The following is a 26,915-nucleotide window of genomic DNA, read 5'->3' as shown; positions in this document are numbered from 1 at the left end:
AGTGCTAGGGGCTCAAATAATATTCTCTGCAGATCTACTGCTTCCACTTTACACCTACTTCTTTAATATCATATTATTTGCTGCTATATTAAATAAACTAAAAATATGTGCAGATTCATGTAATCATACAATATTTTGTGCTCAATATAGTGTTCTCTGCAAGTCCACTGCTTCCACTTTACATCTACTTCAACAAACCATTTTGCTTAAAAAAAAAACAAATCCACCAATCAATGAAAAGTTGATAAGGTGTAAAGTTCTCGGTGCTCCAAACTGTGCCAGCTGTAGTGTAGCCACGCCTTCTTCCACCTCTTACACACATGATGGTGAGGGCGCCCCCTTAGTAGTGCTTCCCCACTCACCAGAGCAATATGACTCCCAGCTTTTCATCTACCAGAGTCACCAACATCCTTCACACTCTCCTCACCTCCGATGGCAAAGGAACCGGATCCTCCTCGCTCACTCCTGAGAGTCTGCTGAGCTTTCTGTCATCTCCTTCCTAGACTCCTCCTCCGACCGCTGTTCCAGCAGGAGCTCCGCCTCTTCATACACACTCAGAGCTCCGCCTCTTCATACACTCAGAGCTCCGCCTCTTCATACACACTCAGAGCTCCGCCCCTTCATACACACTCAGAGCTCCGCCTCTTCATACACACACAGGGCTCCGCCTCTTCATACACACTCAGAGCTCCGCCTCTTCATACACACTCAGAGCTCCGCCTCTTCATACACACACAGGGCTCCGCCTCTTCATACACACTCGGAGCTCCGCCTCTTCATACACACTCAGGGCTCCGCCTCTTCATACACACTCAGAGCTCCGCCTCTTCATACACACTCAGGGCTCCGCCTCTTCATACACACTCAGAGCTCCGCCTCTTCATACACACTCAGAGCTCCGCCTCTTCATACACACTCAGAGCTCCGCCTCTTCATACACACTCAGAGCTCCACCTCTTCATACACACTCAGAGCTCCGCCTCTTTATACACACTCAGGGCTCCGCCTCTTCATACACACTCAGCGCTCCACCTCTTCATACACACTCAGGGAGGAGAGAAAGGGGAAGGATATACAGTACATACACACACAGCACAAGGCCGTGTTCACACTACGAGATGATTCTTGAGCTGCAGTTCCTCTGAGCTCCACAAGGTGGTGATCTCACCTCTGTCCAGACAAGAAGTCTCTATGGAATACAGACAGGAAGTGATGTCAGATACAGACAGGAAGTGATGTCAGGTACTGACAGACATTCCATTTGGAAAGACTTAGTGAGGAGACATTATCTGGATCTGGCGGCAGAGGAGGTAATATGTAAATTAACCCCTTCAGGGGGATCAGTTGATGATTAATATATCTTCCTTCCAAAGCTGGCCATACATGGTTCAGTTTTATCGTTCAGCCAGCGGGATGAGAGGAAAAAACTGAAGTGATTCCCCCATCCACACATTGGAGGGGGATGGGGGAATCCTCCCCGCTGCACTATTGTATTCTGACAATGGGGGGCGCTCCTCCGCTCTCAGAATACACAGATCAGTGATGAAGCTATTGGCTGCAGCCGCTGATGGAGTGACTTTTATCCGGCAGTGACCACACATGGATGGAAATGTGACCGATCCCTGCTGAACCAGCTGAATTTCCATGTCTCTATGGTCACCATAAGTGACTTCCTCCCCTCCCCCTCATCTCCTTCATTATGTAAGTCATGCTGAGATAATCTCCCATTGGCTGAGCAATATTCTCATTTGTCACTGAGCTCCTTCTTGCTATTCCTCGTCCTGCCTGTTGTTTCCTTGGATTGATTTTCTGTGTAGTGACCCCGGCTTCATCTCTTGGATGCGCTCGTCTGTTGCTTGTCCTGACCTTTATCCTGATTCCTGGATCTCCTCCTATCTCACACCCAACAGAATGGAATATGTGATCCAGGAGGCCAAGTTTTACAAGAGTCCTGGACTGCAAGAATCACAGCAACCACTAAACTGTCTAGATTAAATGTTCTCACTGGGGACCATAGTGCTTAAATACATACTGACCTTCATATTACCTCCTTATATCCTCATCCTATTATTGTACAACCAATACTAATCCAGATAATTAACGGATATCAATGTCATCTTACCTTCGTAGATGACGGCACAAATGAGCATGGAGGAGGACCGGAGTCACATGACTGAGAAGATACTAAACCTCACCCTGGAGATCATCTACCTGCTGACCGGAGAGGTGAGGAGGATTCTGGGAGGTCACATGACATCACTCTTATCTCTATTAATAACAGACCTGACTGGAGAGGTGAGGAGGATTCTGGGATTCTAACATGATATTCCTATTGGGTTCCTCAATATAGAGATTTCCTCTTGTGAAGTCAGGTGATCATATGACCATCACAGTGCCTCCATGTGACTCCCTAAAATCTGAGAGACACAACATGCAGAAGATTCTAGAAGTCACCAAGAAGATGATGGAGCTGCTGACAGGAGAGGTGAGCGGTGCTGGGAATTCTGGGACATTATCCAGTAACAGACAAGGGATGTGTCTGGATGGTGACTGTATCATTGTGTGTGTCAGGTTCCTATAAGGTGTCAGGATGTCACTGTCTATTTCTCCATGGAGGAGTGGGAGTATTTAGAAGGACACAAGGATCTCTACAAGGACGTCATGATGGACAATCAGCCGCCCCTCACATCACCGGGTAAGAGGAGACTTTATTGTAAAGGAGAGAGCAGTACGGAGGGTCCACCTAGATCCCCCATCACCTGATAAACACATAGAAACAATGTATTCAGTCAGTGTGTGTGTTTCCTACAGATGGATCCAGTAATGGGAACCCACCAGAGAGATGTCCCCGTCTTCTGTATTCCCGGGATTCCACACAGGAAGATCACACCATCCCTCACCATCATCAGGTAGATGAGGAACAATCACTGAGAGTATCATTAGGATCTGTACATTATCTGTATTGTTACCTTTAATATAATTTTTTATTATATATTAAGAGTGGAAACTTGAGATATTTTAAAGTTGAGGTTAAAGAAGAGATAAAAGAGGAGGATGATGAGGATGGGGTGATGGAGGAGTCAGAGTCTCTAAAAGAACACAAAGATCTGTACCAGGACACCATGGTGGAGTCATCCAGCTACAGAAACCCACCAGAGAGATGTCTCCATCCTCTGTATTCCCGGGATTCCACACAGGAAGATCACACTATCCCTCACCATCATCAGGTAGATGACTGACAATTATTGGTAGTTCTGATTTATACACAGCATGTTCGTTACAATGAATGTTTTATTATAATATTCAGAGTGGAAATCTCAGGGATGATAATGTTGATGTTAAAGAAGAGTATAAAGAGGAGGATGAGGAGTATGGTGTGATGGAGGAGTTTTTAGAAGGACACAAGGATATGATGGAGCCACCTAATACCAGGAACCCACCAGAGAGATGTCCCCACCCTCTGTATTCCCGGGATTCCACACAGGAAGGTCACACCACACCTCACTGTTACCTCAAGGTTAGTGGTACAGAGGTTATAAAACACACTTATAGAGACAATGTGTGGATTTTTTATGTGATGTCACAATAATAAAGCTTATATCTTACAGATGATATTCTCTCTCATTTTCTTGATTTAGAGTGGAGATCCAATCGATATAGAATTTGAGGTTAAATCAGAAGAAGAAGAGAGGTATGTGAGGGATGATCAGCAGTCTATGGAGGGGGATGGAATAACGGGGACATTTATAGAGGAGGACACCCCTACAGAGATCAGCACAGGTGGGTCATTAACACTAAATACATTCCTCCACCCATACTGCTCACTGATTGGACCAGAGTAGGGCGGGGACTGGGTGATATCAGCCTGTAATCCCCTGGTCACTTTCCTGAGCTGTGTTCCCCATCCTGTATTCCTGTATTTCTCTCGGATAATCTTCCTTCTCTGTGCTGCAGTCACAATTTATGTATCTAGACTGGATTTATGGAGATTCTGGGGTCAGCTGACAGCAAAATGTTCATTTTCACCCCAGGCGTTATTAGACCTAGGCACCTGGGGTATGTGCTTTGGGTCTTCTGTCCCATACCCGGGTATGGCAAGATCTCTGACAGAACTATTCTCCCAGAGGTAATTACTCTGTTTACTGGCTGTGCCAGGTGGAGGGATATGTCTGTATAGTCTCAGACCCAAGTCAATGAGTGCAGTCTCAGGAGATGGGAGGCAGTGGTGTGGGACCTCTGCAACTTGTCTCATGTAAAAAATTAATCTACCACTGAATACTGAATACCAATATTATGAGTCCTGACCCTCACATTGTATAATTTATATTGTACATTACATACTCCTGACCGCTGCACTATATACTCTATGTTGTACATTACATACTCTGACTTCTTTTGCACCCATTTCTACCAGCTGGACATTTTATATCTGATGATTTGATTGGAGCACAGACTTTTACATATTGATAATAATGTGATAACATCCTCAAACTTTGGAGCTTTAAACAGAAAGTGATAATGAAGGAGGAGTCAATAACCCAATGATGGCCGTCTTCAGGATCAGTCCAGTCTTCATCTTGGTTGTTCTCCCCCCATCCTCACTCTCTGACCTCTGGTGGGGCTCAGCCCCGCTGTTATTCATGACTAAATCATGGACTAAATAAGGAAGTGCAGGACTTCTTGTGTTGGGATGATGGCAATGAGTGATAGAGGGGGTGGGGACACTCGTCCTATAATCCCCTCATCGCTGTCACTCCTCTAATAGACAGTTCTCGTTGTTTCCTCACTCTCTGACTAAGGTCCATGAATAAAGAAATGAACTGGTAGGAGATCAGAGGACCCATTTACTAGTTTCCTTGGGGGTGGAATTGTAAGATCCTCAGAGACAAAGCTGCCTGATGTGGGCGGAGTCCTAGTTTAGGGGAACCAATCTGCTCATGTCTATTAATAATCTTTTTATCTCTATTTTAGGAGATGGACGGGAGATGAGGAAAACCTCAGAGGATTGTCTCACTTTGTCTCCAGACTGTAAAGTAGAAGATGAGGACATCACACAGTATAGTCCAGGAGAAAACCCGGCTACCTCAAATGTCCATCCGGCACCACATAATGTAGATGGACCATCGCATTCCTCTTATCCTGAGGAACCTCAGACTGTGAGGGATGATGTTGTCCTTCCAAAACATAAGAGGTTTTCCTGTACTGAGTGCAGGAAATGTTTACATTCTAAATACAAAGTTAATAGGCATAAAAGATCTCACACAGCAGAGAAGACACATTCCCGTCCTGAGTGCAGGAAATGCTTTATGCAAAAATCAGACCTTGTCATACATCAGAGATCTCACTCTAGGAAAAAGACGCATTCCTGTCCTGAGTGCGGGAAATGTTTTTCAATGAAGCACAGTCTTTACAGACATCAGAGATCTCACACAGGGGAGAAGCCGTATTCCTGTCCTGAGTGCGGGAAATGTTTTTCACGGAAGTTCAGTCTCTACACACATCAGAGATCTCACACAGGAGAGAAGCCGTATTCCTGTCCTGAGTGTGGGAAATCTTTTACACGGAAGTTCAGTCTTTGCACACATCAGAGATCTCACACAGGGGAGAAGCCGTATTCCTGTCCTGATTGTGGGAAATGTTTTTCAGACAAGTCCAGTCTTTGCACACATCAGAGATCTCACACGGGGGAGAAGCCGTATTCCTGTCCTGAGTGCGGTAAATGTTTTTCAGACAAGTCCCTTCTTTACACACATCAGAGATCTCACAGGGGAGAGAAGCCGTATTCCTGTCCTGAGTGTGGGAAATGTTTTTCATGGAAGTCCCATCTTTCCAGACATCAGAGGTCTCATATGAAGGAGAAGCCGTATTCCTGTCCTGAGTGAGAGAAATGTTTTTCACGGAAGTTCAGTCTCTACACACATCAGAGATCTCACACAGGAGAGAAGCCGTATTCCTGTCCTGAGTGTGGGAAATCTTTTACACGGAAGTCCAGTCTTTGCACACATCAGAGATTTCACACAGGGGAGAAGCCGCATTCCTGTCCTGATTGTGGGAAATGTTTTTCAGACAAGTCCAGTCTTTGCACACATCAGAGATCTCACACGGGGGAGAAGCCGTATTCCTGTCCTGAGTGAGGGAATTGTTCCTCACTGAAGTACTGTCTTCCTGTACATCAGGGATCTCACACAACCCTCGAGGTGTATTAGTGCCTTGATTGCGGGAAATGTCTTCTATATGAATGTTGCTGAACATCACAGCTCTCATGAGGGGAAGAAGCACACCCTGATATACACCTCAGATATACTCAATGGCTGATCTTCGTCATGTAAGAAACAGTTCCAGGGGTGTGGATATTTAAAAAAAAAAAACACTTGTACAAGGGGTTAAATCAGGGTCCCAATCTCCTTGCCCCTTATGACAATCTCCTTGTTCCTCACCTACCAGAGAGCTCAGCAGAGGTGTGGGTGTTCATTGAAAACTATCGGCAAAGGACAGAACTCTGTGAATGAATGGCACGGCCGCGCTCTTTTCATAAAGTGACAGCTGATACGGGGAACACAGAGGGCTCGGATCGCTGGGCCACTGCAGGAATAGGAAAATGTAACACGTTTCCTTTAACCTTTTCACTGCAAGAGACAAAATGTTGGAAATAAGTAAGTTTTCTCCTTCACTGATGGGCACTGATGAGGAGGCACTAATCTGCAGCACTGATGGGCACTGATGAGGAGGTACTGACAAGCATCCCTGATGGCCACCGTTTGGAATCCCTGATGGCACTGATTGGCATCCCTGATGGGCACTAATTGGCATACCTAATGGGCACTGATTGGCATACCTAGTGGGAACAGGTTGGCACTGATTGGCATTCCTGATGGGCACTGCTGGACATCACAGGTGGGCACTAGTGGTCATCACTGGTGTTCATCACTGATGGGCCTGTACTGATAATCAATGCTGAATATCAGTGCAGATCCCCCCCTGTCAGGAGACCTGCTGATTGGCTCTCCTCAACTTGGGCCTTGTCAGCATGAATAAAGGAAAGCCAATAAACGGCACATCCTGGTTACGCTGTGATTAGCTTTGATTGGACACAGCTGATCACATGGTGAAGAGCCTACGTCATAAGTTCTTTACCGAGATTGGAGATGCGGTGTGTCAGAGCTACACACCACACCACCGATCCCCACATGCCCGAGCAGCTTATTCTTCTGAACGTCATATGACATCCACTCAGGATAATGGAACCCCCGCCTGGCCATCATTTTGCTATAGTCCGGGCGGGAAGGAATTCAAAAATAATTTTAGGCCTGAAGATTATATAAAACCCCCAAAATATGATATATTTTCTGAAAGCAGACACCCTAGAGAATAATGGTAATACATTTAGCTAAATGCAAAGATATAAGGAATCTCCAAAAAATAGAGAGACTATTAAGTGAAAATAATACTGAGTAGGGGACTTTGTGTGAAGCATGCAGCTGGAGAGCAAGAAGACACTTGGGATATTGTACTATAAAATTTATTCCATGATTACAACATACAATAAGAAATGTCAATGGCACAGATAGACATTGCAACCTGCAAACCTTCTAGAGTAAATTACATAATAGATCATAATAAATATATATAAACATAAAATACAATTCATGTAGGACATCCCATATATAAAGGTAAAATGGTCACTGACTGTAAACATAATGTAGCAGCATAATTAGTTCAAACAACTGGATGTGTATCCATGATTGTTGCGTCTATAGCTTGACGCGTTTCGTGACTATTTGGTCACTCTTCAGGAGCAGACGCTGTAGGGATGTCTATAAAATTGAAATTGAAAGGTGAGCAATAATTGTGTAGATCATACCAAAAGAAGGAGACGGGGAAATATTACATATTCACCCAACGCCACGCCCCTGGTCTCTGGACGCGTGACGTTGATCCGGCCTGCGCCGACGCGCGGGCACTCTGGGATATACATCCGGCATTGTAGATGAGGGAGGTTGTTTGGCGCCATTCGCCGGGCGGTTATAGCTCGGGTAGACGCCTTCCCTCTCTCCCATATTTGCCGGCGTAACGTTGGTGGCAAACAGTGGTTATGGGGGTATACTTACACTCCCCATTGCACGAACGGGTACTCTCTGGATGGACTGGCGCTCTCTGGGTAGCAGACCTGGTCATTACACATACTTGCATATGCACATACAAGGTAATCCTTATTTCACATTATTTCATGATTTCTTCCTTTCTTTTTTTGCATTATTAATTTCTCTTCTTCACCTTTGCACTCTTTTTTCCCCAAAGTTTAGGCACTTTTACATTATTGTTTTTTCTTTTTTAGTGTAGTGTTTTCCATGTCCTTTTTCACTTATCACTTTTCATTACACCAGTCACCTATTCTTACACAGATTGGAACCTTTGCCTCACCAGTTAAATTTATCATCAGTCTCACACAACTTTCACACATTGTTTACACACATTTTCACATTTATTCACAGATAATCTTATGAACCATGCACACACTTGGATTTTGGTGGGGTTCACCTCCCCAGTCACGCCGCATCCTTCAGGGTTTCCCGCCGTCCATCCACTGTTTTTCCGCCTCTGCTCCCGGGGGAGACAATTTGTCCGCAGCTCTGCCTAGGCATCCACTGCCGCACCCCACACCCATGCAGAACCTGTAAGTATGGGTGAATATGTAATATTTCCCCGTCTCCTTCTTTTGGTATGATCTACACAATTATTGCTCACCTTTCAATTTCAACTTTATAGACATCCCTACAGCGTCTGCTCCTGAAGAGTGACCAAATAGTCACGAAACGCGTCGAGCTATAGACGCAACAATCATGGATACACATCCAGTTGTTTGAACTAATTATGCTGCTACATTATGTTTACAGTCAGTGACCATTTTACCTTTATATATGGGATGTCCTACATGAATTGTATTTTATGTTTATATATATTTATTATGATCTATTATGTAATTTACTCTAGAAGGTTTGCAGGTTGCAATGTCTATCTGTGCCATTGACATTTCTTACTGTATGTTGTAATCATGGAATAAATTTTATGGTATAATATCCCAAGTGTCTTCTTGCTCTCCAGCTGCATGCTTCACTCAAAGTCCCAAACTCTTCCTTTTTTTCTTTGCTGCGCCCCTGATCTTCAGAGGCCTCATATAAAGTCCCACTTCTCCCCACAACAAACAACACAATAATACTAAGTATAACATAAGTGATAACAATGGTAATAATGAAGTCCCAATTGCAAAGAAAACAACCACAATTAAATTGCAGAGAAAGGTGATCTTCTAGATATAGGTAAAACCTTCTATGTGGGAAGTGGAAATGCCTTTACCAAGAAGTCAGTGCACCCCACAGTGATAGGTGAAAAATCTGCCTTCCAGATACAAATGACTTCTTTAATTAAAAAGTCATGAGCGCTTGTGCAGGATTGTGCCTGCTCACATACGGAGGCTGGATAGCAATAGGCAAAAAGGCTATCCATTGCATACACTTGAGAAACTTGTTGGACAGGTGTCAGCAATGGACAGACAGACTCTTCTGGTCACCAAACCAAAAAAAGAGTACAAGGGGGAGTTGGCCTTCATATCAGGCTTCCACCGCCAGTACAAGCTAGTGGAAACTATTTTCAAAAAATTCTGGCCCATCCTACTCAAAGATAGGGACCTCCAGTCCTCATTGCCAGCTAAGCCCAAGTTCATCTATAGGAGGGCCCCGGGTCCTAGAAATCTCATCGCCCGTAATGTACCAGACCCTCCAAGAAAACCACTCACTTTTCTGGATGGGTCTGGGTTCCATTATTGTACTAGATGTAAGGCCTGCAAAACAACAAGAAAACCAGGTACAACCAAAAAAATATCCAACTTCAAATTATTGGTGACAAAACAAGAATTCAAAATCAAACCTCTCATCACGTGTCACTCCGATCATGTGACATGTTTTGGATTCCCCGTGTTCTTTGCAACATGTTGGCAGAACCACACGACAATTAAAAATTAGAATACATGAACATCTTGCAAATATCAAAAAAGGTTATCCCAACCATAGTGTCTCCAGACATTTTAAACTCTTCCATAACAGCGATCCAACACTTCTAACGTTTCATGGTATCGACAAAATATCAAAGCATTGGAGAGGTACTCATATGAAGAGATCTATATCCCAAAATTAAACATACTGGCTACACACGATGCAGCCCTTTGGGATGAATATTGAACTAGACCTGAATTGCTTCCTGACAAATGATTAAACCCCCCCAAGCGTTTTTCATCGCCTCTTTTAATATCATCTACCCCTGGTACCAATTTGGTACACCCTAATTTTTGGGTTTACCAGTTTGTGCCAATTTTTTTCCCTCAATATTGCCACTGGGTTGACCCCTATTGGTAATGAGATATATCCCCTCTTTTTAGGGTGTCTCAGTTTTACAAACTTCCCCTACCATAGTCACTAATAGATGGGACAAGTTTCTCTATGTACTATTTTTTTTCCTATTGCCTTTTTCCAGTCTATTCCTGTCCAATTTGTGATCTTTACCAATTTTCCAATGTTTCCCCAATTTGTGCTTCATCCTTTATTATTTGTTCTAGTGGTTATTAATCTTATTGCTGATTTGTTTTATGATGAATATGGACCATTTTTACTGGGATTGTATGGAATGGGAACACCATTAGCCATGTCTGTGAACCGGCACTGTGGCTGCATACTAACAAGTTTTTTTCGTTATAAATTTCAGTCTTTTTAACCAACCGAATTTTATTTTTATTCTTATCCCATCTCAATTTTAATTGCATTAAAGCTTATACTTTTTACAGTTCGGCCCGGGGGTTTGTCCGGCGCTATACGAACTGTCAGCAAGTATTGTGTGTCACGCACCAACCCTATCTTTTGCGGCGTCCAATTACCACCCCCATAAGTCCGCCCTTTTGTATTACAAATAACTGTCACCTAGTGACCAAGGTACGCTTCCCTGAAGACGTTAATACGAAACGTACGTCGGAGCGGTACCTGATCACGTGATCTCCCTCCTACTTCTGGTTCCTTGGTTGTTGCTTTAGTCGGGTGGAACGCATGCCGACCACGGAGGTGGTGTTTGGCATCCATGTTTAGATCTACTACAGAGGAGTGAGCAGCCCCAGTGCCGGGTAGGCACGAACTTATGTAAGCGGCCATTTGACTTTACTTTTAACCATTTTAATAAACTCTATTACACTATAGAAGTATCCATTGTTTTTTCTATGGCCCATGGTTAATCATCCGGGGAAGAAGCCTTTTTGCCTATTGCTATCCAGCCTCCGTATGTGAGCAGGGCACAATCCTGCACAAGCGCTCATGACTCTCTTTTTAATTAAAGAAGTCATTTGTATCTGGTAAGTAGATTTTTCACCTTTCACTGTGGGGTGTACTGACTTCTTGGTGAAGGAATTTCCACTTCCCACATAGAAGATTTTACATACATCTAGAAGATCACCTTTCTCTGCAATTTAATTGTGGTTGTTTTCTTTGCAAATGGGACTTTATTATTACCACTGTTGTTTAAACGATGTGTGTCATCACCTATGTTATACTCAGTATTATTTTCACTTAATAGTCTCTCTATTTTTTGGAGTTTCCTTATATCTTTGGCATTTAGCTAAATGTATTACCATTAGTTTTTATTTCCACTATTGTCATTAGTTTAGTCACCAGCCCCCCCTATCTACTACCAATCATTATTGACCACTTTGTGCAATCAGGGGAGCAGCTTTAATATTGTTATATTTTTTTCACTTTATGTTTTCTGATTTAGCACAGAGTCTATTTTTTCACTCTACCCTAGAGAATAATAAAATAGTGGTAGTTCCAATTTTTTTTTTGTCACATGATATTACCGCAAAAGTCTAGAAAACGCAAAATTTCAGTTTAAAAAACAACACTAAATTTAATTTTAGGTGGCACAAAAGATCAACAAATTACCCAATTTTTTGGGTAAAATATAAAAGCCAAGGTTTCACTGAGTAAATAGATACCCAACATGTCAAACCTTAAATTTGTGTGCACCTGTGAAATGGTGACAACCTTCAGTACACTATTTTTTCTATAAGCGACGCTTTAAAAGCCCCCTATAGGTCATCAGTTTAGTGTTACGGAGGAGGTCTGGTGATAGAATTATTGCTCTCATTCCGGTGTGCGTGGCGATATGTGACATGTGTATCGCAATCAACGTTTTCAGGTGTAGGGGCCCCAATGTGTGAGTTTGTTTGTACGTGCATATATGTGGGGGCGGGGCCTCAATTTTTTGGGGGGGTTTATGTGCCTGGGTTTAAATTACATTTTGTACAATTTAAACAAATTATATATATATATTTATCACATAGAGCAGCCTTTTTCAACCAGGATGCCTTGAAGTTTCTTCAGGGGTGCCTTGGCAAATATCCAAAATATTGCCCCAAAATTGTATACAATCCAGAGGAGGGATGAAGCCTTTTAGTTACACAAAGCCTCAGGTTTTCATTGTACACCATTACAACCTTCTAGCTGCCAACCTCCTAACGACCAATAACATCATGAGCTGATAAGGAGGATGTCAGTTGCCTGAATATCATCCTTGTGTGACCCTCCCCCACCTCTCTCCATCAGCTTTGGGGTCTCATTAGCTGAGTGATGGAGAAAAACTGAGGGAGAAGAGAAACATTGGAATACTAGTCAGGACCAGTTTGCAAGAGTGTATTTGCATTGGAAGAATAAATCAATTATAACATTGGGCGGTCCTACTTGTGTTGATGTTGTTGCATTATGTAGAACCATTAGAATAGTTTTTACATTTTAGATTGGGGTGCCTCAAGACTGTCCATAATTTTGGAGGATGCCTTGACTGAAAAAAGGTTGCGAAACACTGACATAGAGGACAAAAGGTCCCCCACGTGATGAATTTTTGGTGACAGGTTCTCTTTAAGGAGACATCCAGGATCTAAAAGACCCCCAATGTCTCCCCTGTGCTCCACTGAATGTAATGCAATGCAGATCGCACAGCATTATATTCTTTCCCGGCCGAGGAAACTGTCATTAGGGACGCGGAAGTGACGTCATACATGTCACTTCCGGGTCAGGAACAAGAAGGGGAGGAGAGCGGATGTGTGTTCTCTCTCCTCCCACCCCTCTACCCAGTGACGTAGCTAGCACATTTGTCACCCGGGGGCTGGTCAATTTTTTGCACCCCCCCAAGAAAAATGGTATGTGGCCATATAGAGTTGCGGCGCCACAACTGTGGGTGTGGTCAGATTGCATCAATCAGTGGGAGGGGCTTAAAGGGCCATATACTTTAATGACTGTGCCATAAGCGAGTATGTAGCAGACAGTACTAACCTCAGTACACTCATTTTAATAAAATAAAACATCTCCTTTACTACACACAACTAACCTTAAAGTGATATTAGTCTTGTTTTTTAAATATGTAGCGGGTGCCACGCAATTGCTGCATCCTGAGACTTACATTAACACAGCCAAGCTGGCAGAGGTTCCTCTGTTAGGGAGAAAGCACTTGTCATGTCTGCGGGGGATTTCTTCCCCCTCCCTCCTCTGCCCCGTACACACGGTTGGAATTTCTGACAACAAATGTTCCATGTGAGCTTGTTGTCGGATATTCCGACCGTGTGTAGGCTCCATCAGACATTTGCTGTCTGAATTTCCGACAACAAAAATTTGAGAGCTGGATCTCAAATTTTCCAACAACAAAATCCATTGTCATAAATTCCGAGCGTGTGTAGACAATTCCGATGCACAAAATTCCACGCATGCTCGGAATCAAGCAGAAGAGCCGCACTGGCTATTGAACGTAATTTGTCTTAGCTCGTTGTACATGTTGTATGTCACCGCGTTCTTGATGTTCGGAATTTGTGATTGTGTGTATGCAAGACAAGTTTGAGCCAACATCCATCAGAAAAAAATCCACCTTTTTTGTCGGAAAATTCGATCGTCTGTACGCTGCATTACTGTTTTACTGACTGACTGAATCTAATGTAACGTGAGCTGACTTACAGAAAGTTGGTTACTCTGCAGCCTCCCCTGTGTCCCTATTAGCAGGAAGAAGAAAGCCAATTAAAGAAGCAGGAGCCAATCAGAGGGACTTTGACAAGCTGCAGGAAGCAGCTGCAAAGGACTCTGGAATATGAAGTTCCAGCACAGAGTGGCCCCCTTGTATAGTGACAGGAACTACCAAGACCAGCATGCTCTGCTGGCAGGAAAGTAAAGACTCAATTTTAATTTCCTGAGGGGATTCTCAGTCAGCACAAGGCAGGAAAAGAGATCAGACAGACCCGAGTGAGAGATGCTGTCTCTCACATGATCTCCTCTTGTGATTCAGGCCTCCACCGCCTCTCGGTACATCCAGCCTGAGTGAGGGGAATCCCAGGTGCATATCCAGGCGCACCTGCACCAATGGTGAAGCATTCCAGTGTGAGGTGACCAGTCGGGTCGGCAGGAGAGCCTGCCTGTTCCAAGACGTTCGTTTGGGCCTTGATCGCAGGGTTGGGTGAGAGGGCTTTTTGCCCATTTGCAGGAAACAAGGACACTGCACCACAGAAGGAGTTATATGAACACTGTATACAGACATCATTGCTGGTAGTCATCTTGCCGACACTTGTAGTGCCACAGGGATAAAGAATAAGGCCATCCATTCCCAGGGACACTGTATACAGACACCATTGCCCTCTCACCTTACTGACAAAGATCCTGCCTGTTTCACTTGATAATCTGGGCCAGTTGTGTTGTGCGGCCCTGCTACCCAGGAGCACACCAATGAGAGTAGCTAGCTGAAGACACAAATCTTTTCTTCAAAAAGACGAAAGCTACTAGTGCTATATGGATCCGCACACACATATTCAGGGCTCTGTATATACATTGGGTTGTTGTGAGTGTGGTATGGAATCTTAATTAAGATCTCAGTGTTTTATTTTTCAGTGCCTCCAACCTTACAATAATTTTATGAATTTAGTTCAGAATATCAGTGCATTCCACAATCCTTTCCTGAGTTTGTTAATTTATGGGTTTTCCTTACCAAAAGTATAAATATCTCCCAAAAAAATTAATAAGTAAATAATTTGACTTTATTAATTAACGAGTATATTAATGCAATTTCATACAGAACTAGATTTTCTGGTGATTGATATTTCACATATACATTAGTAAAACATCAGTACAACAATGAAACAAAATCTAAATATAATTACTCTGGGGAGTCCAAATTGGTCTGTTGGAAAAATATGCGCGGTAATTTCTGCTTTATATTCAAGAACACAATATCCCTTGTCGCTCAGGGAAACGGTCCTCTGAATTTCTCCAGCCGGAAGGAATCCAAAGTATGTCTCACAAAGTCAACAGAACAATATTGCCAATTTGAAATAAGTATTAAACCTACAGAGCCACTAAAATTAAATGGAGCAATAAAACTCTCCCTGGGATCACAGAATATAAATTGATGTAAATATGTTTGTCTGAGTTCCCTAAAACACGGTTATAATAATGCACGGCCTAGACAGTCAATAAACGTCAATACATAAACTATAAAATATAATCCCTATAATTTTGAGAGAGAAGATGAAATAGAATCTGTATGATCTGTATCTTACCAATCACCTTAAAAGGGGAGATGTCCACCAATATCTAAGCACATCGAGTGGTACCAGTCACAAGGTCCAGCAAGATGGGGAGTCATCAAATATCAGCAGACTTCTTGATCATCTAGGGGTGCATCTGGTGTATGGGTCTGTGATCCCTTCCTTAGGGCCCTCACAACCTTTATACCATTTTGGGACAATAAGCTCATAAAATTATCATAAGCTCCGCCCAGAAGGTTTGGCTCACTCTCCATTGGTTGGGGAATTCTAATGATTTGCCGGGTACAATTGGGTAATATCATCTTCAGCCACCGGGTGTGTCTGAGGACAAAAATGTATTCTACTTATTTGTTAAAAGAAAAATGTTTTCTTTCATACAGGGTATTATCTATATGTGGGGCTATGAATATATGTATTAATTTAATCCTGTGGGTATAATTGAGAAAAAGGCGCCGCTACTCAAAATACCGCCACTGTGCCTCTGGATAGATACAGAGTATGTGGAAGCTGCCACTTAAAAGGATAAAATATAAAAGCTGAATTTTAACTACTGGTCAATCTGGGATAAAGACACAAAGTCAAAATAGCGGCGCTAAATGTTTGTGCACAAGGAGTATTAAATCCCCTAAAGTGACATGTGACTCACAATTTACAAATGAGAATATAACTGACATGTGCTAAAATATAATAAATGCTAAAGCACTAAATTGACAAATAGCACTAAACATTCTGTGACAAGTGAAATGATATGATATAGCTAGTGGAGCTACAAAAAAAAAACAATTTTTCCAAAATATAAAAAATTTGAAATGTTTTAAGTCCCGTGGTGGTCATGATCTGGTGTATGTAAGATCCCATGGCATAGCCACACCGCAGGGTCTGGAATGGACAATAATTCAGGTAAGCGTGTGTTGAACCAGAGAGGGGTGTGAGAGTGTACCTGTGGGGTCCCGAGTTTTTGTAGTGCCGTCCGCCATACCCTCCGGTGGTGCGTCAACATGTCCGCGTTGTGTTGTGAGGGACGTCTTGTCAATGGGGCTCTGAGGACTGACTGAAGTGGGGTATGGGCTGGGTCGTCAGGGTGCTCACAGAGTAGTAACTGGTATCTTGTTTTTGTCAAAATGATGGAAATGGGACCATTGGGAGGCAAGATAATAGTCCTGAAAATCTGGAAGAGCAGCTCCTCCCAATGTCACTGGGTTCTTCAGGATTCTGCAAGATAATTTGTGTCTGCTGTGACCCCATACAAACGAATTAAGAATGGATTCAATTATTTTGAAAAATATTTGTGGTATGTACAGGGGGGCATGCCACACCAAATAGAGTATCTTTGGGAGGAGTATCATTTTATCTAAACTAACGCGTCCCATAAGGAGATCCAGGAATCAGGATAAAGGTCAGGACAAGCAACAGACGAGCGCATCCAAGAGATGAAGCCGGGGTCACTACACAGAAAATCAATCCAAGGAAACAACAGGCAGGACGAGGAATAGCAAGAAGGAGCTCAGAGACAAATGAGAATATTGCTCAGCCAATGGGAGATTATCTCAGCATGACTTACATAATGAAGGAGATGAGAGGCAGGCGGGCTGGCGAGCAGAGAGGTGATGTCATCTCTTTGCTCCCCTCCGCACCTCCGACATTCCGCATGCTGTGAGGGCGGAAGAGTGGTGATGCTAGGTGGACGGCCCGCCTAGCATCACCGCTCTTCCGCCCTCACAGCATGCGGAATGTCGGAGGTGCGGAGGGGAGCAGAGAAATGACATCATCTATCACCGCCCACCCTGCATCTCCGCTCTCCTTCCGTTACTCAAGAACGACTACTGAACCAGTGCCAATAATTAGGTGGCATTCCTCATCTGGTGGCAGGCGACTAGGAAAGTGACAAGCTGCATCTGGTGGCACTGGCAGGTGGCATTCCTCATCTGGTGGCAGGCGACTAGGAAAGTGACAAGCTGCATCTGGTGGCACTGGCAGGTGGCATTCCTCATCTGGTGGCTGGTGACACACTCAGGGCTCCCACTGACTCTGCATTATGGTGAGTTGAACTATTTAATTTTATATTAAAATGTAATATAAGAAATAATGCGCTTCAATCATTCTGACACCATACCAACCATGGTGCTGTGATGATTGAAGTGCCAACAGCAGAACACCAGCTATTGCCCCGATGAATTGCCTGCGAAAAATCGCTTATTCCCCCCCCCCCGCATGTGCATACACCCGCCCCCCCCCCCCCCCCCGGGCCTTGGCACAATTTTCTTCCACGCAGCTGGTCCCCGGTGCCAAAAAGCTTGGGGACCACTGTCGTAGTGTGAACACGTCCTTGTGCTGTGTGTGTATGTACTGTATATCCTTATAGATGGGTCATCTCCACTCCCACCAAGGGGGATAGAAATATATTACTGCTCGGGGGGGAGACATTTTGGCCCCTTTGATTTTGCAGTAAAATTGATTGCAGATTTAGTCATGTAGAACATCTGTTATATGGATACAAAGAACCCCAGCCGAGAGTAAAGGGTGGAAATGGCTCCTGATCCCCAGATTTGGGCAATTATGTCACCAATATAAATAGAATAAAACCCGCGCTATGTGTAACAACTCAAATACCTACAAAAATAACTTATACCGGACTGCTGCTGTAACAAAGGTAAGTATTCCCTTTATCAACTAGAAGAGCATTATGTGTCACAGCGCTGTCCTATTGTGTGTGCACATAAATCATCACCAATACACTAAAATATGTGGAGACATTCATATATAAAGTGCTAGGGGCTCAAATAATATTCTCTGCAGATCTACTGCTTCCACTTTACACCTACTTCATTGATCTTATGGTGTTAATCAATAAATGAAGTAAACTGATCCATGTGCAAATTCATATACAACATAAAGTGCTTTGTGCTCAAGATGTTCCCTGCAGATCCACTGCTTCCACTTTACACCTATTTCATTAATCTTATAATATTTGCTGCTATATTAAAGTAGAAACCTGTGGAAAAAATAATGTAATCATACAATATTTTGTGCTCAATATAGTGTTCTCTGCAAGTCTACTGCTTCCACTTTGCATCTACTTCAACATACTTCTTTTACAAAAAAAACAATCCACCAATCAATGAAAAGTTGATAAGGTGTAAAGTTCTCGGTGCTCCAAACTGTGCCAGCTGTAGTGTAGCCACGCCTTCTTCCACCTCTTACACACGTGATGGTGAGGGCGCCCCCTTAGTAGTGCTTCCCCACTCACCAGAGCAATATGACTCCCAGCTTTTCATCTACCAGAGTCACCAACATCCTTCACACTCTCCTCACCTCCGATGGCAAAGGAACTGGATCCTCCTCGCTCACTCCTGCAAGTCTGCTGCGCTTTCTGTCATCTCCCTCCTAGACTCCTCCTCCAACCGCTGTTCCAGCAGGAGCTCCGCCTCTTCATACACACTCAGAGCTCCGCCTCTTTATACACACTCAGAGCTCCGCCTCTTCATACACACTCAGGGCTCCGCCTCTTCATACACACTCAGAGCTCCACCTCTTCATACACACTCAGAGCTCCGCCTCTTCATACACACTCAGAGCTCCACCTCTTCATACACACTCAGAGCTCCGCCTCTTCATACACACTCAGAGTTCCACCTCTTCATACACACTCAGAGCTCCACCTCTTCATACACACTCAGAGCTCCTCCTCTTCATACACACTCAGAGCTCCGCCTCTTCATACACACTCAGAGCTCCGCCTCTTCATACACACTCAGAGCTCCGCCTCTTCATACACACTCAGAGCTCCACCTCTTCATACACACTCAGAGCTCCGCCCCTTCATACACACTCAGGACTCCGCCTCTTCATACACACTCGGAGCTCCGCCTCTTCATACACACTCAGGGCTCCGCCTCTTCATACACACTCAGAGCTCCGCCTCTTCATACACACTCAGAGCTCCGCCTCTTCATACACACTCAGAGCTCCACCTCTTCATACACACTCAGAGCTCCGCCCCTTCATACACACTCAGAGCTCCGCCTCTTCATACACACTCAGAGCTCCGCCCCTTCATACACACTCAGGACTCCACCTCTTCATACACACTCGGAGCTCCGCCTCTTCATACACACTCAGGGCTCCGCCTCTTCATACACACTCAGAGCTCCGCCTCTTCATACACACTCAGAGCTCCGCCCCTTCATACACACTCAGGACTCCGCCTCTTCATACACACTCAGAGCTCCGCCTCTTCATACACACTCAGGGCTCCGCCTCTTCATACACACTCAGAGCTCCACCCCTTCATACACACTCAGAGCTCCGCCTCTTCATACACACTCAGAGCTCCGCCTCTTCATACACACTCAGAGCTCCGCCTCTTCATACACACTCAGAGCTCCTCCTCTTCATACACACTCAGAGCTCCCCCTCTTCATACACACTCAGAGCTCTGCCTCTTCATACACACTCAGAGCTCCGCCTCTTCATACACACTCAGAGCTCCGCCTCTTCATACACACTCAGAGCTCCGCCTCTTCATACACATTCAGAGCTCCGCCTCTTCATACACACTCAGAGCTCCGCCCCTTCATACACACTCAGGACTCCGCCTCTTCATACACACTCAGAGCTCCGCCTCTTCATACACACTCAGAGCTCCGCCTCTTCATACACACTCAGAGCTCCACCTCTTCATAGACACTCAGGGAGGAGAGAAAGGGGAAGGATATACAGTACATACACACAGCACAAGGCCGTGTTCACACTACGAGACGCAGGGTTGCCAACCGCCAGTAAATTTACTGACAGTTTGTAAAAATCAGTGATTTTTTTTTACAATTGCTAGTAAATATAAGGGGCTGATAATTTCATGCGGTGTTGACCTTTTAAGTGTAAATCAAGCAAATTACTTTGTTATAGGTATTGTCAGTGTTTCCGTATCATGTTTATACTGTTCAAATATTCACTGTGTTAGTTTTCAATAGGAGTTCTGTAATTTCTCAGGTTGTCAGTAAAAAATGCTACGGAAGGTTGGCAACCCTGACGAGACATTTCTTGGGGCTGCAGTTCCTCTGAGCTCCACAAGATGGTGATCTAACTTCTACCCAGACAGGAAGTCTCTATGGAAGACAGGAAGTGATGTCAGGTACTGACAGGCATTCCATTTGGAAGGACGTAGAGAGAAGACACTGCAGGATCTGTCGGCAGAGGAGGTAATATGTAGATTAACCCCTTCAGGGGGATCAGTTGATGATGAATATATCTTCCTTCCAAAGCTGGCCATACATGGTTCAGATTTATCGTTCAGCCAGCGGGATGAGAGGAAAAAACTGAAGTGATTCCCCCATCCACACATTGGAGGGGGATGGGGGAATCCTCCCCGCTGCACTATTGTATTCTGACAATGGGGGGCGCTCCTCCGCTCTCAGAATACACAGATCAGTGATGAAGCTATTGGCTGCAGCCGCTGATCGAGTGACTTTTATCCGGCAGTGACCACACATGGATGGAAATGTGACCGATCCCTGCTGAACCAGCTGAATTTCCATGTCTCTATGGTCACCATAAGTGACTTCCTCCCCTCCCCCTCATCTCCTTCATTATGTAAGTCATGCTGAGATAATCTCCCATTGGCTGAGCAATATTCTCATTTGTCTCTGAGCTCCTTCTTGCTATTCCTCGTCCTGCCTGTTGTTTCCTTGGATTGATTTTCTGTGTAGTGACCCCGGCTTCATCTCTTGGATGCGCTCGTCTGTTGCTTGTCCTGACCTTTATCCTGATTCCTGGATCTCCTCCTCATCTCTCCTCCATATCCTCTTACACAGCTTTTCTCCACACCTGCAGTGATCCTGGGGGGTGGAAACTTGGCACCAGCACTCAGCAAAATCCATCCCCACCATTAGGAGCTCTGGAGAAAATTGTCTGCTATTTACACTCCGTTCCTCCGCACGTCACCTGATCACATGAGAGCTTACTTTCACAGATTCCTGACAGATTTCTGTATGGTAAAGGTCAAAGTTCACTCTTCAGTTTAGGAGAGGAAGGACACCCAGGAACAATGATTTGGTTTGGATGGGAACCTCATATAGAGGACCCCTCAAATGTCCCCATCCACATGTCCCTCCATCCAGAGTCTATATGTCCTATGACATCACACTGACCTCCTCCCAATGTCCTTCCATCTGGCTCTTTTTTTTTTCTGATGCTCTCAAACCCCTTTCACACTGGGGCATTTTTCAGGCGCTAAAGGGTTAAAAATAGCGCTTGTAAAGAGGCTGAAAAATGCCTCCCTGCAGCCCCAGTGTGAGAGCCTGAGTGCTTTTACACTGGAGCGGTGCGCTTGCAGGAGGTTAGAATAAGTCCTGCAAGCAGCGTCTTTGGGGTGGAGGAGGAGCGGTGTATACGCTGCTCCTAAACCTCCCCTACCCATTGAAATCAATGGGCAGCACTTCGGCAACAGCGCTTTTTGGGCGCATTTAACCCTTTCCTTGGCCGCTAGCAGGGGTTAAATGCACCCCGCTAGCGGCCAAATAGCGCCACTAAAACTAGCGGAGCTTTACCACTAACGCGGAGCACTATCAGTGTGAAAGGGGTCTTAGGATGTGGGGGGATCCTTGGCACCCTCACTAAGTGGGACTGTTGGTCCTGTGTTATATGTAATGATGTCAGAATAGTGTTGGGGTCCTTTGTGGGTAAATTATAGCTCACCCTGAAGTGGGGCTTTAATAAAATGGAGACCTAACTGGAGAGTTGAGGAGGATTCTGGGAATATCATTTCATTTTACTATTTGTGTTCAGATCTAGAGTTGTGTGAAGTCTGTGAAGTCTGGAGATCATATGACCATCACATTGCCTCCACCTCCCTCCCTGATAGAATAGAGAAATAAAAAGAAGATTCTAGAAGTCACCAGAGAGATGATGGAGGAGAGGTGAGCGGTGCTGGGAATTCTGGGACATTATCCAGTAACAGACAAGGGATGTGTCTGGATGGTGACTGTATCATTGTGTGTGTCAGGTTCCTATAAGGTGTCAGGATGTCCTTGTCTATTTCTCCATGGAGGAGTGGGAGTATTTAGAAGGACACAAGGATCTCTACAAGGACGTCATGATGGACAATCAGCCGCCCCTCACATCACCGGGTAAGAGGAGACTTTATTGTAAAGGAGAGAGCAGTACGGAGGGTCCACCAAGATCCCCCATCATCTGATAAACACATAGAAACAATGTATTCAGTCAGTGTGTGTGTTTCCTACAGATGGATCCAGTAATTGGAACCCACCAGAGAGATGTCCCCGTCCTCTGTATTCCCGGGATTCCACACAGGAAGGTCACACCATCCCTCACCATCATCAGGTAGATGAGGAACAATCACTGATAGTTATGGTTTGTACACAATTGTGTTTGATACAATTAATGTTTTATATATTCAGAGTGGAAACCTCGGGGATGATAATATTGTTTTTAAAGAAGAGTATAAAGAGGAGGATGAGGAGTATGGAGTGATGGAGGAGTTTTCAAAAAGACACAAGGATATGATGGAGCCACCTAATACCAGGAACCCAGTAGAGAGATGTCCCCGTCCTCTGTATTCCCGGGATTCCACACAGGAAGGTCACACCATCCCTCACCATCATCAGGTAGATGAGGAACAATCACTGATAGTATCATTAGGATCTGTACATTATCTGCATTGATGTAATTTTTATTAAATATTCAGAGTGGAAACCTGAGAGATTCTAAAGTTGAGGTTAAAGAAGAGATAAAAAAGGAGGATGATAAAGATGGTGTGATGGAGGAGTCAGAGTTTCTAAAAGAACACAAATATCTGTACCAGGACACCATGGTGGAATCATTCAGCTACAGAAACCCACCAGAGAGATGTCCCCGTCCTCTGTATTCCCGGGACTCCACACAGGAAGATCACACCATCCCTCACCATCATCAGGTAGATGATTGACAATTATTGGTAGTTCTGATTTATACACAGCATATTTGTTACAATATGTTTTATTATATATTCAGAGTGGAAACCTTGGAGATGATAATATTGATGTTAAAGAGGAGTACGGAGTGAAGGAGCTACCTAATACCAGGAACCCACCAGAGAGATGTCCTCATCCTCTGTATTCCCGGGATTCCACACAGGAAGATCACACCATCCCTCACTGTTGCAAGGTTGGTGGGACGGAGCATCTAGAACATGAACTTGTGGATTTGTTTGGATTTTTTTATGTAATGCCACAATAATAAAGCTTATATTTTACAGATGATAATTTCTCTAATTTTCTTCATGTAGAGTGGAGATCCAATTGATATAGAATTTGAGGTTAAAGCAGAAGAAGAAGAGAGGTATGTGAGGGATGATCAGCAGTCTATGGAGGAGGATGGAATAACGGGGACATTTAAAGAGGAGGACACTCCTACAGAGATCAGCACAGGTGGGTTATTAACCCTAAATACATTTCTCCACCCATACTGCTCACTGATTGGTCCAGAGTAGGGTGGGCACTGGGTGATATCAGCCTGTAATCCCCTGGTTACTTTCCTGAGCTGTGTTCCCCGTCCTGTATTCCTGTATTTTTCTCAGATAATCTTCCTTCTCTGTGCTGCAGACACAATTTATGTATCTTGACTAGGGATGAGCTTCGAGTTCGAACATCGGCTGTTTCCCGAACAGCGAACAATTTGGGGTGTTTGCGGCAAATTCAAAAGCCGCGGAACACCCTTTAAAAGTCTATTGGAGAAATCAAAAGTGCTAATTTTAAAGACTTATATGCATGGTATTGTCATAAAAAGTGTTTGGGGACCTGGGTCCTGCCCCAGGGCACATGTATCAATGCAAAAAGAAGTTTTAAAAATGGCAGTTTTTTCGGGAGCAGTGATTTTAATAATGCTTAAAGTGAAACAATAAAAGTGTAATATTGCTTTAAATTTCGTACCTGGGGGGTGTCTATTGTATGCCTGTAAAGGGGCGAATGTTTCCTGTGTTTAGAACAGTCTGACAGCAAAATGACATTTCAAAGGAAAAAAAGTCATTTAAAACTACTTGCGGCTATTAATGAATTGTCGGTCCGACAATACACATAAAAGTTCATTGATAAAAACGGCATGGGATTTCCCCACAGGGGAACCCCTGAACCAAAATTTAAAAAACAAATGGCGTGGGGGTCCCCCTAAATTCCATGCCAGGCCCTTCAGGTCTGGTATGGATATTAAGGGGAACCCCGCACCAAAATTTAAAAAAAAAATGGCGTGGGGGTCCCCCTCAAAATCCATACCAGACCCTTATCCGAGCACACAACCTTTCAGGCCGCAGGAAAAGAGGGGGGGACGAGAGAGCACCCCCCCTTCTGAACCATACCAGGTCACATGCCCTCAACATTGGGAGGGTGCTTTGAGGTAGAGCCCCAAAGCACCTTGTCCCCATGTTGATGAGGACAAGGGCCTCATCCCCACAACCCTTGGCCGGTGGTTGTGGGGGTCAGCGGGCGGGGGGCTTATCGGAATCTGGAAGCCCCCTTTAACAAGGGGACCCCCAGATCCCACCCCCCCTGTGTGAAATGGTAATGTGGTACAAAAGTACCCCCTACCATTTCACAAAAAAATGTTAAAAATGACGAGACAGTTTTTGACAATTCCTTTATTTAAAGTCTTCTTTCCATCTTCTTCGGGTCTTCTTCCTTCCTTCTTCCTTCAGTTACTTCTTCCATCTTCTTCTTCCGCTGCTTCTTCCTCCAATCCTCTGCTACTTGCTCCGGTGTTCTCGTCCAGCATCTTCCTCCGCATCCATGGGAGGCTCCCGCTGTGTGACGCTTCTCTTCTTCTGACACTTCTTAAATAACGGAGGGCTGGGCCACCCGGTGACCCCACCCCCTCTGATGGTCGGGGACTTGACGGGGACTTCCCCTATGGCTTTCCGTGATGTCAGACTATATCATGTCCCTCCTCTGCAGTGAAGCTTTAGCCTGGGCTGCCCCCCCGTGGGAAAAGAATGAACCTGTGGTTTCCAGCCTGTTCGACTTCTTGAAGCTCTTTCGTAACATCTTTGAGGAGCCGGCTCGGGTTTCTTCAGCAGCCAGTGCCCTTTTACATCTTCGCCAAGAATCTTCTTCAGTGGGACAATATGCTCCTCAGTTCCGTACCCTCACAGCTGAGTTGAGCTGGAACAATGAGGCCCTGGTTGCAACCTTTTTACATGGCCTCTCTGACCGAGTGAAATACGAATTAGCGGGAAGAGCCATGCCGCCGTTCTGGACAGATGCTGGCTTGTGCTTCCTTATGTTTCTCTGCCTTCTCAAGGTGGCCCCCAAGGAGAGACTTCCGGTTGCTACCACATCTGTATCTTCTGATCTTCCCGCTGCATACAGCAGTTACCGGCATGTGTTCTGTAAGAAATCAGCTGAGGTGCTTCCTCCCCACAGGTCTTTTGACTGTGCTATTGACCTTGTCCCTGGAGCAACTCTGCCCAGGGGTCATACCTACCCTCTGTCCATCTCAGAGACCCAGGCCATGTCAGAGTATGTCACCGCGAATCTAGAGAGAAGTTTCATCCAGAAATCCTCATCGCCTGCAGGATCAGGATTCTTTCTTTCTCGAACATCACGGGACACAGAGCCACAGTAATTACTGATGGGTTATATAGGTATCACTGGTGATTGGACCCTGGCACACCCTATCAGGAAGTTCAACCCCCTATATAATCCCTCCCCCTTGCAGGGATACCTCAGTTTTTACGCCAGTGTCTTAGGTGATGGACGTGTAAAGATGTCCTGTGCTGAGCTCCAAAGGGAATATCCTAAGATCCTATACTGGGGCAAGCCAGGCGAACCGGATCCATTCAAAGTGTCTTTTCATGGCCGAATTGAATGGTACCCGGGCCTCGTGTCCGAAGAAACGAGGTTTTACCCGTAATGCTTCTCTTTTTAGAGAGCTGGACCCCGCAGATCAGAAAATGGCTTTAAACTTCCTAATTTCTGGCGAGGTGCTTTACGGTCCCAGAACTGTTGGATCCCCCTACTGATGGGGGCCCCAGTCTCTGACGGTTTTTTCAAACGGAGCCCACCGTGAGAGGTGAAGATTGGGTCTGTGTAAACGGCACCCTGCGGCTGGATAAGGTAAGAGGAGATTCCACAGAATTTTTGAGTTCTAGTGGCTTTTCTCCTTTAAGGTAAATGCATGCTATGCCTATTGTGACCACCGGGGGCTGCCAAGAGCACAAACCTACACATGCTGAATGTCTGCTCAGGTGTTGTAATCGCTGTGTATGTCCCAGCGTATCAAGCAGGCTGCAAGCAGGTAAGGTGGATGGGGGGATTTC

The 26,915-nt window shown here is 44.7% G+C and overlaps 1 protein-coding gene and 1 pseudogene across 1 annotated transcript in view; both read left to right on the top strand.

Moving 5' to 3' along the window:
- The window catches only part of LOC141121795 (uncharacterized), a 329,972-nt gene that overhangs the window by 261,005 nt on the left and 42,052 nt on the right, over positions 1 to 26,915 (top strand). Inside the window, exons 7-10 of the mRNA XM_073611515.1 lie at positions 23,029 to 23,235; positions 23,316 to 23,543; positions 23,621 to 23,773; positions 23,895 to 24,036. Coding sequence (XP_073467616.1) covers positions 23,029 to 23,235; positions 23,316 to 23,543; positions 23,621 to 23,773; positions 23,895 to 24,036 — 730 coding nt within the window. The remainder of the gene's footprint in view (positions 1 to 23,028; positions 23,236 to 23,315; positions 23,544 to 23,620; positions 23,774 to 23,894; positions 24,037 to 26,915) is intronic.
- On the top strand, positions 1,207 to 7,631 carry LOC141121797 (uncharacterized; annotated as a pseudogene).

Source organism: Aquarana catesbeiana, unplaced genomic scaffold (genome assembly GCF_042186555.1).
Source record: "Aquarana catesbeiana isolate 2022-GZ unplaced genomic scaffold, ASM4218655v1 unanchor232, whole genome shotgun sequence".
Taxonomy (NCBI): domain Eukaryota; kingdom Metazoa; phylum Chordata; class Amphibia; order Anura; family Ranidae; genus Aquarana; species Aquarana catesbeiana.
This window is presented reverse-complemented; position numbering and strand designations above follow the sequence as displayed.